At 41.8% G+C, this 15,382-nt stretch overlaps 1 protein-coding gene across 2 annotated transcripts in view; it reads left to right on the top strand.

Annotated features, from left to right (window-relative positions):
• The first annotated feature begins 4,697 nt into the window (after nucleotides 1–4,697).
• The window catches only part of TMEM241 (transmembrane protein 241), a 58,049-nt gene continuing 47,364 nt past the window's right edge, over nucleotides 4,698–15,382 (top strand). For both annotated transcript variants that reach the window (XM_063326707.1, XM_063326706.1), the window contains exons 1-4: nucleotides 4,698–4,841; nucleotides 7,203–7,249; nucleotides 9,779–9,856; nucleotides 14,238–14,319. In XM_063326707.1, the coding sequence (XP_063182777.1) occupies nucleotides 4,770–4,841; nucleotides 7,203–7,249; nucleotides 9,779–9,856; nucleotides 14,238–14,319 (279 nt within the window). In that variant the 5' untranslated portion in view covers nucleotides 4,698–4,769. The remainder of the gene's footprint in view (nucleotides 4,842–7,202; nucleotides 7,250–9,778; nucleotides 9,857–14,237; nucleotides 14,320–15,382) is intronic.

The following is a 15,382-nucleotide window of genomic DNA, read 5'->3' as shown; positions in this document are numbered from 1 at the left end:
GATTAGCATGCTCATTATTCACAAAGGAGTGTGTATTTTAGCATTACAGTTATCCAAGGTTAGTTTGGGATACACTCTTGGCTTGAATTTGGTCCAGAAGTTATATTTTTTGCTATCTTATGTCTAAGTTGGTAACTGCAAAAGAATACATAAGACACACTGTTTCATTTCACATCCTATTCAAGGTTAGGTATACGTCTTGATGCCTCAACCATATCCCAACGAAAACTTCTTGATAAACTTTTAACTTTGTTCTTTAGACAGCAATCTGACACCTGTTACACCTCAATTTTACATGTAATGTTTATCTGGAAAATAGTATTGTGATTAAAATGCCCTTTTTCCAGGACAGGGGCAACTGGATGGTGTTTTGCTACAATACAGTCGTTATCTAACATCTGCTCAAGCAAGTTTCCCAACAGGAAGGAAGCCTAGAAACCTCCTCAGGTGGTTGCCATCTAATGCTTGGGAAAACTGCACTTTTAGAAGACTCTGGTGTAGAAATTTGTGAAAGTATTTACTTCATAGCCAGCTATGGTATGTGGGTTTCAAGGTCTCAGTGTTTTTGAGCCTTGACAGGTGCAGTGATGAGGAAGAGCAAGACTCGGGCACTTGACCCAAGCTGGCCAACAGGATTATTTCATACCATGAATGTCACATTCAATATAAACTAGAAAGTTTGCTGTATAGTGCTTTCTCTCCATTGATGGCTGCAATCCTGCGAACTTCTTGCCCTGGTGCCGGACCCCTGAGCCCTTCCCTTCCCCCTGCAGCCACAGCGCTCACAGTGGCATTTGCTGTCCACTGCTGGGAGTGCAGAGCTTCCTACTGATAGAATTGGATGAGTATAATCCTTGTATATTTTATGTTGGTATCAGTATCCATATTGGTTCTTTAGTATTATTAATGTTAATTATTTAGTCTTATTCTATTAAATCTGTTTATATTTCAACCCCCAGGTTTCCTTTATTTTTCCTGATTCCCCTTCCTGGATGGGGAGGGGGTCATCAGATGATAGAATAATTGTCTAAACGACAATAAATTGTTGTGGGTTCCTCAAACCATAACAGTTACACATCTAGCAAAGCCCACGCTGCCAAGGTAGGCCCAGCAAAAGCAGCTTTCATCGACTCTCAGGCATGAAAGAATCAGCTTTGTCAGCCAAATTTCATGTAATTTGTCCTTAACAACCTGCAATGACGTAAGACATTACAATCTCCCAAGACAATCTGTTCCAGCATTCATAACTGCAGAAAGTCCCCAGCTAAAGGGCAGATGTTTGGAGGAAGGTGGGGACCCAGGTCCTAACACACAACCTGTGTTGTGCACAACGTAGCACAGGCACAACACAGGCCTGTGCCATGGAGTCATTAGGGTAGCCGAATCTGGTGATGCGGTACCAGTGTGGTTCTTATCTTTAGCCCTCGCAGAAAGAGATTATTTCTTTCCCTTTACAGACACCTTTTGGGGCATGAAGATTGCTGCCATGCCCGCTTCAATCTTCTTTGTATAAATTTATCAGTTTTATAAACGAGCAGAATGTCAAAGCAATGTCCTGCTGCCCCAAGAAAACCATTACTTTAGCACAACTGTAGAAGCACTGACTAAGAAAACTGGTTTTGGTAGTTTTTGATTCAAAAAGACATTAACAATGACTTAATATTCCTATGTCTTTTTATTCCATTTTTAATTTTCAGAAATAAGTCTTTTGTATTAGTCTCTTAAATATTACCTGGTTGGGCCTTGACCCCACGACCTCTTATATGAATGGATCAAGCTTTGAACTGAATTATATTAAGAAGAAATGTTCTATAAAATTACATGTAAACAAAATAATTTGCCACACATTCACATCTCCTAATAAAAATAGTTAAAAATATAGATAGAGCAGAAACTTCCCTTCATATAACTCAAAATAATTCCAAAGCTGCATAGCAGTTACTTAATATGTAATTCAAGTTATTCATGATAAACAACACTGTCAGAAATGTATATCTTCATTCTTAATCCCTCACTGTAAGTAACTTATAAGAATTCAAATTTGCTTCTGCATTTTGCTGTAGGAGGATATATCATCTTTGCCTGAGTCTTCCCCTTTACTGAGAAATACTGCAAGAAACACAGAGATCTATCACTGTAATGTTTTGCGTGAAAATGATACTGCACTAAAGTAAAAAGTAAAAAGTATTCGTATTACATGCTTACATTGCTCTTTGGTAAATTTTTTCTTACACTATTTCAAAGCTTTACATGCTGAATTTGTGGTGTAATGTAAAGTATACTTTTGTCTGCAAAGGACACATTTGACATGCATACAGATTTTCAGAGCTTTTTAACACATGGTCTGCAAAACGGTAATGCTGTTATCACCTACCCTGCCACTTCCATCATGTCCGTTATTGTGGCATGGCAGAGGTCTCTGTAGGCCTGGATGGACCAAACCTTTCAGCACTGGAAATTCAATGTCTGTTTTGGGCCACCTCCTTACAAACCAGATAGGATGCTTGAATTTGTCTTGGTGCCATGGAGACCATTCAGCTGTTGCACTCTGTCTGCTGACTTTGTCTTTTGAGGATAAATGTAGCAGGTTAGACAGGCTCATACTGTGGGCTGGATTTGGCCTCTGGTCTACCAGTTAGTGCCCCCCTCTCCCGCCAGTTTAGGCCACACTCAGTTCCTTATTTATGCTGTTTTGCTCTGTCCTCTAAAAACAGGGTGTTTGTGTGCAGAGACAGCCCTGTACTTTGCATTACCCAAGCAAAGTCAAGGTGAGAATTGCAGAGGTAGGGCCTTGCTAATACCAGATCTGGGAAGAACAAGGCTTACCTAGGCCATAATAAAAGAATGCCCAGTAATCGTGACTAGGTGGGGCATGTCTTCCACTGCTTCTCTACCTCCCTGGGATATTTATAGTTTACACATCACTGATCATAGAATCATAGAATTGTTGAGGTTGGAAGGGACCTTTAAGGTCATCGAGTCCAACCTTTAGCCTACCCTGACAAGAGCCACTTCTAAACCATGTCCCTAAGTGCCCCATCTACCCTTTTTTTAAACACCTCCAGGGATGGTGAATCCACCACCTCCCTGGGCAGCCTATTCCAATGTTTAATAACCCTTTCAGTGAAAAAATGTTTCCTAATATCTAATCTAAACCTCCCCTGACGTAACTTGAACCCGTTTCCTCTCGTCCTATCACTTGTCACCAGGGAGAAGAGGTCAGCCCCCATCTCTCTACAACCTCCTTTCAGGTAGTTGTAGAGGGTGATAAGGTCTCCCCTCAGCCTCCTCTTCTCCAGGCTAAACAACCCCAGCTCCCTCAGTCGTTCTTCATAAGGTTTGTCCTCCAGACCCCTCACCAGCTTTGTAGCCCTTCTCTGGACACGCTCCAACACCTCAATGTCCCTCTTGTAGCGAGGGGCCCAAAACTGAACGCAGTACTCGAGGTGGGGCCTCACCAGTGCCGAGTACAGGGGGATGATCACTTCCCTAGTCCGGCTCACCACACTATTCCTGATACAGGCTAGGATGCTGTTGGCCTTCTTGGCCACCTGGGCACACTGCTGGCTCATATTCAGCCGGCTGTCAACCAACACTCTCAAGTCCTTTTCTGTCGGGCTGCTTTCGCGCCACTCTTCCCCAAGCCTGTAGCGCTGCATGGGGTTGTTGTGTCCCAAGTGCAGGACCCGGCACTTGGCCTTGTTGAACCTCATACCATTGGTCTCAGCCCATCGGTCCAGCCTGTCCAGATCCCTCTGCAGAGCCAACCTACCCTCAAGCAGATCAACACGCCCGCCCAGTTTAGTGTCATCTGCGAACTTACTGAGGGTGCATTCGATCCCTTCATCCAGATCATTGATAAAGATATTAAAGAGAACTGGCCCCAGCACCGAACCCTGGGGGACACCACTTGTGACTGGACACCAACTGGATTTAACTCCAACTCTGATGAATCACAGAATCACAGAATCATAGAATGGTTTGGGTTGGAAGGGACCTTTAAAGGTCATCTAGTCCAAAATCCCCTGCAGTGAGCAGGGACATCTTCAACTAGATCAGGTTGCTCAGAGCCCTGTCCAACCTGACCTTGAATGTTTCCAGGGATGGGGCATCTGCCACCGCCCTGGGCAACCTGTTCCAGTGTTTCACCACCCTCAGTGTAAAAAATTTCTTCCTCCTATCTAGTCTGAATCTACCCTCTTTTAGTTTAAAGCCATTACCCCTTGTCCTGTCGCAACAGGCCCTGCTAAAAAGTCTGTCCCCATCCTTCCTGTAGGCCCCCTTCAGGTACTGGAAGGCTGCTCTAAGGTCTCCCTGGAGCCTTCTCTTCTCCAGGCTGAACAACCCCAACTCTCTCAGCTTTTCCTCATAGGAGCGGGGCTCCAGCCCTCTGATCATTTTTGTGTCCCTCCTCTGGACCCGCTCCAACAGGTCCATGTCCTTCCTGTGCTGAGGGCTCCACAGCTGGATGCAGCACTCCAGGTGGGGTCTCACCAGACCGGAGCAGAGGGGCAGAATCACCTCCCTCGACCCGCTGGCCACGCTTCTTCTGATGCAGCCCAGGACGCGGTTGCCTTTCTGGGCTGCGAGCCCACGTTGCCGGCTCCATTCCCGGCTTGTCGCCCCCCGGTGACGGCCCTGTCACGGCCCTTTAAGGAGGCGGCGCCCGGCGGCGGGGCCCGGTGCCCATTGGCGCGGCCGCGGCGCCACGTCTCGCTGCCATGGCGGCGGCCGGCCGGGCCCGCGCAGGCGGGAGGCGGCGGTGACAGATGTATCTGAAGAGGCCGGCGGGCGGCCTCGCCTTCTGCCTCTTCTACCTGGCCTCCTGCTTCACCAACAAGGTGAGGGCGGCCGCGGGGCCACCCCAGCCCCGCAGTGGGAGAGGCGGAGGAGGCGGGGGGGGGGGGGGGGGGGCGGTTGATCCGCCGTAGCAGGAGCCGGGGGGGGGGGACGCGCCTGAGGGGGCGAGGTGCGTGCAGGCACCCAGCAGGAGGAGGAGGAGGAGGAGGAGGAGGAGGAGGGACGGTGGCCTCCCCTTGCCCTGGCCTGCTCAGGGATAGCCGGTGGGTCAGCCCCTCCCGGGCTACCCCACCAGTGGAAAAAAAACGCAAGTATTTCAGCCCAAAATCACGCCGGTGCCCGTCCCCCTGTGCCCTCCTCACTGAGGAGATCGCTGTCTTCTCCCGCCGGTCTGGCGTCTCTCAGTGTGCCATGTCTTCGCCTTCCCATGACGTGTGTGTTTCAATAATGGCATATTTAAGACATTAAAGGGGTGACATCATTATTATTCAAACGAATAAAATGTTAGTTGTAGAGCCAGAAATTACGCCACTTTGAAAGCATCAGAGATGCTGAATGTATTTGATTATTGAGTATCTAGCAACCACTGAACGCACAGACATTTCCAAAAGATCTGTGAACTGGAGCAATAATACCAAGTATCGAAGGGAAAAATCTGAAATATTCAAAGCACTGGTGAAACAAAATATTATCTTCCACAGACCCTTTGGCAGTTTGATTAACCGGCAAATTAAGGACGAGAAGTCTGTTTTCCACTGTGCAGCTTAATTGCCTGTTGATAATGCTGAAATATCTATGCAGAAGGATAAGCAGGCTGAAAATGTCTATGTTGTGAATAAAATTGTATAGTTTAAACACAGTTTGAAGTAGCTTGTTCACCCTTGAGGAGGAACTAGAGTAACTACTCGGTGTCCTATTTATTAGAGAGTGTGTCTGTGTTTCTGGTGCAGATTTCTGAAAGAAAAGATGTTTTTGAAGCAACTAGGGCAGTAGGGATTTCCAGAGGGAGAGTAAGAGAAAAGCAGCATTTTGGAGGTGAAAATGGAATCTCTTCTAGCATTGGCCACTGGCTCCAAGGTACAGTTGCCGTTAAGAATGCTCAGAAGTAGACTGAAGTCGAGATGTGAAGCAAAGTTTGTAGGGAGAGATAATACACTTTATTTGACAGGCTGCTGGGAGTGGTGATTAGTTAAACAGAAAGGGGCTAGGAGAGCTGCCAGATTGCGTCAAGTATTGCAAAAAGTGCTTAACTATACTGGAGAGGAAGTTGGAAGGACTTTGACATAGGGCCTCCATTTGCAAACCTGAATGTAGTTTTTAGTGTATAAATAACCAGAGTATAGACCTTTTAGTTGTTGCAGGTGGTATGTAAATGCAAGTTGGGGGTATGGACACCTGCAGGTATATTGTCCTGATTTAAAACCCATGTGGTGGTTCAGACAAATGTATGTATGACACGACCCTTTGTGAATCAACATGCTTTGTCATGATGCCAGCTTCTTTTTGTCTCTGTGTATTGATGCTTCTTAGCAACACCCCCCCACACCTAAATCTGGACCTTGCAATGTGCTCAGCACAGTTTCCTCTCTCGTGAAAGCTTTCAGTTTCTCCTTTTGCCATTGACAACTTGGAAGGAATGGCAGGTACCTTTCCTTGCCTCTGAGGAAGCTTCAGTCATTCTTCTCCTTTGCAGAAATAGTATTTATATGCTTCATTAGGGGACGTTGTTAGATCCTGATATACACATCAAAAAAAGCATATGTATTTCTGGCTCATATTTGCTTATATACGTATATAGTGTGAAAAGACACGAGCATCCATACACGCAGACCCTGACAAAGCATACTAAAGCAACGACACAGAGGCTTTCCTCTTATCTCCCATGTATTAAACCTACAAAAGGCTTTACGGACTGCTTAATATTTTACCCAAAACAGTGTGTGAACAGAATGTTAGGTCTGTAAGACGAATTAATCATCAGGAGACAATTAGGTTGAGATTATTGGTCTTGACTCTGCTAAAGATTGCCTCTGTGATATGATATGATTTTAATTGACAAGTGCTTATGTCTTTTAGTTCCTGTTAATCCTTTTCCCATTTAGTGTGATGCATGGAGTGTGCTCAGAAAGTGAAAGAGCAATTGAGAAGGTAGCCTTCTCTCCATTGTTCAGTGTGTCCACTCCACACCTCATGTACTTTAGTGTCTGCTACCTTCCACAGTGACTGGGGCAGCATCCATCAGTTCTGACTTGGGAAGAGAAATTACTGAAAACTTTTTTTTGTCTTTTTATTTTTCTTTACTTTGGTAGAAACTTTTTGTGTTTTGTTTCTCTCACGATTGCTTGTTAATGTTGGAATGCTGTAGGTGTTTGATGTCCATTAATTTGGTATTTGTTTTCCAGTATGTCCTGTCTGTCCTGAAATTTACCTACCCTACCCTTTTTCAAGGGTAAGTACTGTTTTAAGAATACAACTGTTTGAAAAATTACTTAAATCAGTAAATGTCTTGCAGTTCCATGCTGAAGCTAACTTTAGTACCTCTTGTCATTACTGGCTTTTGCTGTCTAGAGAACATACTTCATGAAGCCTTAGTAAAGCATTCATTAATGTGTCTTGGTTAATTTTTAAACATCATGATGATGATGTAATTAAGATATACAGACTCCATCATTTCTCATTTTCCTGAAAGTCTTATGCTTCATCATAGAAAAGTAGCAATTATAGTACAGTCTGTCTTCTTTGGAAATGGCACTCATGGATAATGTGCAGTTGTGGTGTATTCTTTTGCTATGCTAATGAAAACCAACCTTAAACCCATGTTTAGGCATACCATGTTGCTTATTTTCACGCTTAGCCATTGTTGTAACTCTGCATCACAAGTCACTATAATATCTTAATGATTGTAATGAGAAACAATGTTTTGTCAAATTTCCATATATACCATCAGTGCTGTTAATAATTTGTGAGACATTTAGTGAAAATCTGGCCTCTTAAAGTCAAGATTTCCCCCATTTGTTCTTTTGAGAGAATAGTAAAGTCTGCAGACACTGGATATCTTTAACTGCTTTACTGCTGCACATCAGACAAAAATATAAGCCATGCTGTGCAGCCCCAGGCCTGCAATCAACTAATTGCCTTGGGAATCTCTATTTTCTTTGAGTGTACTCAGCTCTATTAAATATGCAACAAATGCTTTCTTCGGTTCTGACTCACACACACACACAGATTGTCTCTTGGACAAGAATTTTATCATATGGGGAAAGGGTTTTGGGTAATGTATGTAAAAGTGTGGTAAATCAATAGTAAAAAAGCATATCTCAGTGTCAAGCAACTGCCTTATGGTATCTGTGTTATCACAGTTATTTCCTTTTTCTATGATTTGGAAATGCATCTCGGCATCTTAATATTTTTCCATAAGTTCTGTCTTTTAAAGGTGACCTTTTCTTGAAAATTCCGAAGTGGTTCAGATGCACTTTCATTTAGAGCTATGATGGATGAGCAAAGGAGGAAAAGAGTGTTATTCTCAGTTGGTGCTGTTATCGTTTGTTGGGAACTGTTAACTAACTTCAACTTCTGTCCTTAAAACCTGAGACAAGAGGAAATTCTTCACAATAAAGTTGATGGCAATTCATCACTGGCTTGGAACACAGCACGGTCAAGCCTGCAGCAAACATCATGGATACCTGGCTTTTAATCTCTCATACGCTCCTCACTTAAAAAAAGTGAAATGAGCTGTGATAGTGGCATTGAGTATTCATCATACCCATGTAGACAGTGAACTTGCTCTTTTCTGACACTGTCCAACTGTATTTAATACTACATAAAGTGAATACTTGTTTACTTGTGTATGTGTGGGAGAGATTTTAAATAACTGCTTAAATGCATTGCAATGAATGGGAATAATAAATAAAATCACCTCTATACCTGTTACAGATGTTAATGTGATTTACCACTGTAGTACAGTTTCTCTCTCTGAATTCTGCTAGATGTTCAAGGATTTTCATCCAAACATGTCTCTGAAAACCACTAGCTTAAGGAAGAAGGAAGCTAGTAACTTATTTTAAAGCTTAAAAAAATCAGTGTGCATCACTACTAATTTTAAGTTATCTGCAAGCATTTCTATGGTCTTGCATACTATTTCCATAATAGACTAAGAAAGACCTTTGTAGTAGGGTAAGTCATTAGATAGATAAGTCAATGCAGAATATATGTAATTGTTATATATCTTTTCAATGAGAAAACCGCAGTATTGTGCTTTATATGCGAGGTTATCTGGCTGTAAAGATGTTTTCTCTAGAGGCTCTGAATCAGAGGCTCATGCAGCATAACGATGTTATTGTTGATGGCACTTAACTTGGTGCTTGCTACACAAGATGTGGGAAGGGTGGGGGGGGGTAAAGGAGTCTGAATTCGAGGGAGTTTGTAATCTAAGCCCAGCATGAATAACCACGGGAAGTCATAGAGCTAATGTCTGAAACAACTAGGACTACACACATCATCCTGGGGGCTTATTACTTCAGCTGAGGTGAGTTTTTAAATCCAGAAATCACGTTTATTTGTTCTAAAAATAACAGTTTATGTATGAAGAGATATTCACCCCTTGTCACAAACCTTGCCTCACTTGTGTCTTCAGATCATCACAGCTGTAACATCTCTATTATTATTGTAAACCTTGTGTGGGAAGAGATAATACAATGGGGATTAAGTAACATGACTAAGGTAATTGTAGTAGACGGTAATTTACAAAACATTTGAAACAGGAGCTGGAAGAACTAGAGTATTAGAAAATTTGGAGGAAATGAAGACTCACAAAAATGCTATATTCAAAGGGGAATAGTGGCATCCTTGGTAACCTGGAGAAACAGTAGATAACTAGAGTCATGGGTAAGCTGTGAGAAATTCTGTGGATTCTAAGGTCATGGTCCACATGGTTAAAAAGGACAAACAATTCAGAGGTGCTGTTTTGTTTCTATTTTAGGTGGCAGACATTAGTGGGTGGACTTCTGCTTCATGTCTCCTGGAAGCTGGGCTGGGTGGAGATAAACTTGTGTTCAAGGTACTGCGGCTTTTTCAGTATCTGATGAATACTTACTTTCTGTAGCTGGGTTACAACATTGTTGGTTGTGGAAGTTACTAACTTGCTAAAATAGAAGTCAGTGTGTATGTCTGTGTATTTGTTCTGCTTCACAGTTGTAGGGCAGATCTTGTGGTTTAGGCTAATGAATGTTCAATGACACACACTTCAACTGGTTACTAATACGAAGTGGATTCAATTCAACCTTGGTAAGACAATCAAAAAAGCATAGCCATTAGTGAAAACTATAAGGATAACTTATCCTTAAATTAAAACCCATCTGTTCACATCTCTTCCCTGGATTATTTTATAGTATTATAAGAAAAACCTTGGTAATGTTAGTTAAGATCATTGACACGTGCTTTCCCAAAACCTCAGTGCAGCGAAGCCCACAAATGTGATCTGCCTTTTTCTCTAAGTGTGTCCCATAAATGGGAATCACTCACCCCCCTCAGCAAAAGCAGCCATTGCAGTACAGGATTGATATAATAATCAAACTCCAAATTAAAAGGTCCTGTGTAGACAAAAATCATCTGCTTGAACTGAGCATGATGGCGACTCAGTAGAGTTATCCAGCATACTGTACTCTGCTTAGGTGGATCCATTCTGTGGTATGGAATGTGCCATATCTTTTTTTATTTTGCAAGATGTTATGATTTAGAAGATGTGTGTCCACAGCAACCGGCGAATCTCCATCTCTGGAGATATTCAGAACTTTACTGAACGATGACCTGAATAATGTGACTTGACTCTGAAGCTGGGGGAGATTGGACTAGATGATTGCCAGAGTTCCTTTCTAATGTACTTTTTTTTCAGTCATTCTGTATTAGCAAGTGACAACTGATGAATTTTCTGACTGGATTTCAAACAGCTGGCTTGCAAAACTGAATCTCCTAATTTGGAATGAAATCCTGCGTGTATGTCAGAAGAACTATCTAAATTCTGTTTTCATGTCTATGCAAGTGACTACATCACCACTGAAACTTAAGTGAAGTTGTGAATGGAAATAGAATTTAACTTCCTATCTTTTATCTGCAGCATAGGCAAAACAGGGATATTGGTGTAAAAGCTGTCAGTGATAGAGGTAGAGGCAGGACTAAGGTCCGAACCTTGCTTTAGTGGCAGTTACTGATCCATATATTATTATAAAATGTATATTGCTTATGCACATTTTTCCTTCACAGAACAGTCTAAAGGACAAAGGAATACAGCTGTCAGTCCTTTTTAGTTCAACTTCTTGTGACTAGATGGTTACTTTTGCTTTAAATTGTGAAATTAAAGAAATTGAATCTTTTTTCTAGCTTGGAAAAGGTATTTTCATTTTTTCAAAACTTGGAAGACATTAAAGAAAATACTGGACAAAAAACATTTTCTACTGTTGAAGAGGTTGTTTTTATCGAAGAAAAGTTTTGGTGAAAACTTGGTTCGTGTTTTGACGATGGAGAGTTGAGGCCACTAGATGTCAGCACACTGTAGGAAAAGTGATTAAAATACCTGTTGAGGAGAAACCTCTTCATTAGTTTAGCTAATACAGCAGAATGCCTGTTCTAGAATAGACCCAATGAAATTACCAGAATTAAGTGAAATGTTTTGGCTATAATTCAGCCAACTACTTCAGCATGAGTTTAATTCTGTCTTTCTTCAGAAGGATTATGCACATGCTTTAATGTTTTGCTTGACTGGACCTGTAGCATATATCTCCTGTATATAAAAAACCCAACCAAACAACAACAAACAAAACAAACAAACAAAACCCAAAAAAACCCCAAAAAACCCCAAAACCCCCCAAAATTCACCCAAAACCAAACATAATGTCTCAAAGCTTCTACCACTTCCTCTTAAGCTCCTTCCCCCTCCAAAGGTGAGGTCATTTCCCCCTTGTCTTACAGTATATAGGTCTCTGAATCTACCTGGTTTTTATTTTTTTAGTGCACGTGTAGGATACTTAAGAAAACCATATCCAGTCCCCAGTCTTGTCACACTTCAAATAATAAACTGCTACCTATTTGTTTGTTTAGTTCCACAAAGTCTCGGTATTTCTGTCATGTGGACTGATCTCATATGCTTTCTGAGACAGTTCAGGTTATCCCAAAGTGTCTCGGCGGAATTATTTTATTGCATAGAGATCATCACCCTTTGTCTTAAGTCAGGAACGCTAGCTTCACAATAAAGACCAAATAAAAACATATTACTTAGAGTAATTTCTCTTAGGTTTTGGGAATGTCCTGCTTTTCATCTGCTTCTCCCCCCCCGCCCCAGTACTCCCAGCTGTAAGGGACTTTGTCACCATCATTGTTGCTTCTAAAGGGTGAATGGTGTCTGTCTGCAAAACTTGTAGCCAAAGCGAGGGCTCTGTGGAGCGCACAGGAATATGTGTAGCATCTGCATAATGCTTCCAGCACTGTGATCTGCCACCCAGCACCTGCCTAACCCTTGTAGGCTCAGAAATCCTATGTGTTCGGGTTGGCATTTCTTGTAGGGCTGAATTTTCCCCACAGCTAAGCAGCAGCTCAGAGCCTTGCTTAAGCCAAAGCTTCTAAGTGTGGTTTAGGGGAAGCTACCCACTGACTTTAGTGGGCTTTGGAATTAACCCTACAACCACAAGCTCACCACTGAGCTTTCCTGTTCTGCGTGTACATCACTGTATTGACAACATAAGAAGCTACTAATTGGTTTACATACAAGACAGATTGTTGGTGCTGACACATTACATCAAACATCCATGCATTCTTTTTCAGTCCTGAAATTCCCACTTGGCAGCATAAAATTTTACCCTTACATCATGGAAAAAGCATCTGAAGCCCTTTTCCATTGCACTTCACAGTATTGCTGTGGACATGAAGATATATTTGGGATTCCTGGAATTTAGTGGTGGGGAACATGAAAGAGTGTTATGTTCTAAATGAACATTCAGTTTTCATTGTGTCTTCCTTTCATCTTCCCAGCCCTCCTTTCTTTCTTCCCTCCCCCTTTCTTCTATTTGTTGCAGTTCCAATAGGGTGGGGGTATTTTTGTTCTTGTCTGATGTGAACTCGATGGTAATGAGGTATGACAGTTTTAGATTCTGGTCTTGGTGAAATTCCGGTTGAAGTCAATAACCTTAAAAAGAACAGTGTTTTTATACAAAATGATAGTGAATACTCCCAAAACCAGAGCAAATATTTATGCCAGTGAAAGGATCTAATGATTACTCTGTTTTTGTTACCCTGGGGTTTTGGTCAAGTATTTTAGAAAATTATGTATTAAAAAAAAAAAAGGGAACATGATGTTTAGGTTTTTTTCCTTGTCTGTGTTTACATGAATCTTCAGGCATGTTTTATCTTCATTCAGACTGTTCTGATGTCAATGTTTAGTGGTCTCTTTTCTTGTGATCCATGAAGTATGGTAGTGTAGCGGTAGCTATAATTAGGTTTTGATTCTTACATGCTAGTGGGTAGTGTAATCCAAAATAAGGAACTACAAGCAATTTGGTTTCCTTTTGAGAACCATCATTATTCACTAACATTTTCTTGACTTCAGTTCAAAGCTTGGGAAGAGTGAATGGAGGCAGCAGTGTCTTCAGTCCTGAGAAGCATTTGGATCAGGCCTTTAGATCACTTTAGGTCTTTTCCTCCCTTGCTGAAAATCTTACATTATTCTCTCTGAAATTTACCAGCTACCTGATCCCTTTCCCCTTAAGTACCAAGATCAAAAAAGGAAAAGTGCAAATTCTGAAGCCCCTTCTCAGAACTGAAACCTAACCCTACTGCAATAACCACGGCTAAAAAAAATATCAGCTCAATCTGTGATGACTTCATTCCTCCATTAGTTGTCAGAGTGCCTCTAGGAGTTTGGCTTAGTCAAAGGAGTATCATTAGGAAATCTCAAGAGACAGGCTCCCACAGAGACAATCTGATCTTTAGGAAGAATCTCTTTATAAATCTGGCTGAGAAATGAATGTGTGGGTGGGCAAGTGTATTTGTACATAGTGAAAATGTGTGCTGTCGGTGCAAGTACACCATTTTATGCCTTCATTTGTCAGTTTTTCTTCCTTTTACAACGCATCAAGGAAATTAGTTGAAATTTCTCTCCCTTAAAAGCAATAGGAGTAATTGCCATGAAACAAACACTTTTGCAGGGAGAGGAGCCAGGGAAAGAGTAAAAGAAAGAAAATGTATCTGGAGATAGCTTCTATCTGTGATTAGATGAAGTCATTAATTTCTGTCTCAGACTCCTTTATTGAACAATCGGACAATGAATTTAATATGCACACCTTTGAAAATACGTACATATATACGTATTATTATATTCCTTGCAAGCAATTGTTGTGGATTGTATGTAAACAGAATGTGGTGAAGTAATGGGATTTTAATTGTTTTCACAGGTCTGAAATCCTGTCATGGCTTCCTGCTTCGGTACTGTTTGTTGGCATTATTTATGCTGGCTCTAGGGCACTGTCTAGATTGGTAAGAAACACACAAGTAGAAGTCAGTTCTTTATTACCTCTACAAGCAAAGAACATTCTCTTCATACAAGGTGCTTAACGCTGTTCCTGGGTCTGGGAGAAAGAAGGGAGGAGGGGTTCAGATAATACATACATTGTTGATGGTGCTAGAGCAGCAATCCAAACCTACAAACTGCAGAGCAGCATCAAAAAGCACTTCTATGACAGTGCAAAGCACTCAGCATCTCTCCAGAGTACTCGGTATTTTGCCGAACAGATCCTCAGTGGTCTGAATTGTGCAAGTAGGGAAGAAGCTGAAGAAGTTACTAGCTGTAACTTTGCAAAAGGGGGAACGGGGCTGTGGGATCTGTGTGAAATCCTTCCAGGAAAAGGCTGGAGACCATTTCAGTGAGAGGCTTTTGATGCTGTGCAGGATTTGAAAAAAATAAATTGAAAGTTGGAAAGAGATTATGGGAAGGGTTAGATTAATCAGTTTTGTGATCCATTTGAATCACAATAACCTATTTAGAGGATCTCAAATCTGCTTTCATTAAAGTTGAATGCTTTTTACTTAAATGATATAGTCTTTCTTAACAAAAAAAAAGGAAGGCAATAACATGATTTTTTTAAAAATAGCAATGTTTTACTGCTGTTATGCAGTCTGCAAGGCCAGATTCTGCACTAGTTCCCTTCTGCATTCTGTCAATGCATCTTTATCTAACTGCAAAGCCAGCTTGCTCCTGCCATCTCCTAAACCCCAAGAAGACTCAAAAGGGATTTTTTGACAAGATTCTGCTTGTAGTGATCCCTTGAATGTCCTGGTGGAGAGGTAGGGCAGAAAAGGACAGGAGGTCTCTGTCCTCACCACAAGGCTGGGGGCCTCATCTCGCGCCCAAGTGATCTTTGTAAAGCACAGGCATGTGCTCTGAAGCCCCATGCCTCCAGATTAGCTCTGTCTCGGGGTAATTGCATTTATTTCCTCTTGGTTCCTTGTCAAAGCAAGTTCCATCGGGCTTCCCTGGTGTAAACTGAGCAAAGATCCCCAAGGAGAGCCCTGTCTGGAAATAGCAATAAAGCCTTGTCAG

The sequence above is a fragment of the Chroicocephalus ridibundus genome, chromosome 2 (genome assembly GCF_963924245.1).
Source record: "Chroicocephalus ridibundus chromosome 2, bChrRid1.1, whole genome shotgun sequence".
In the NCBI taxonomy this organism is placed as follows: domain Eukaryota; kingdom Metazoa; phylum Chordata; class Aves; order Charadriiformes; family Laridae; genus Chroicocephalus; species Chroicocephalus ridibundus.
The sequence above is the reverse complement of the archived record's forward strand: the minus strand, read 5'-3'. Positions and strand labels throughout refer to the sequence as shown.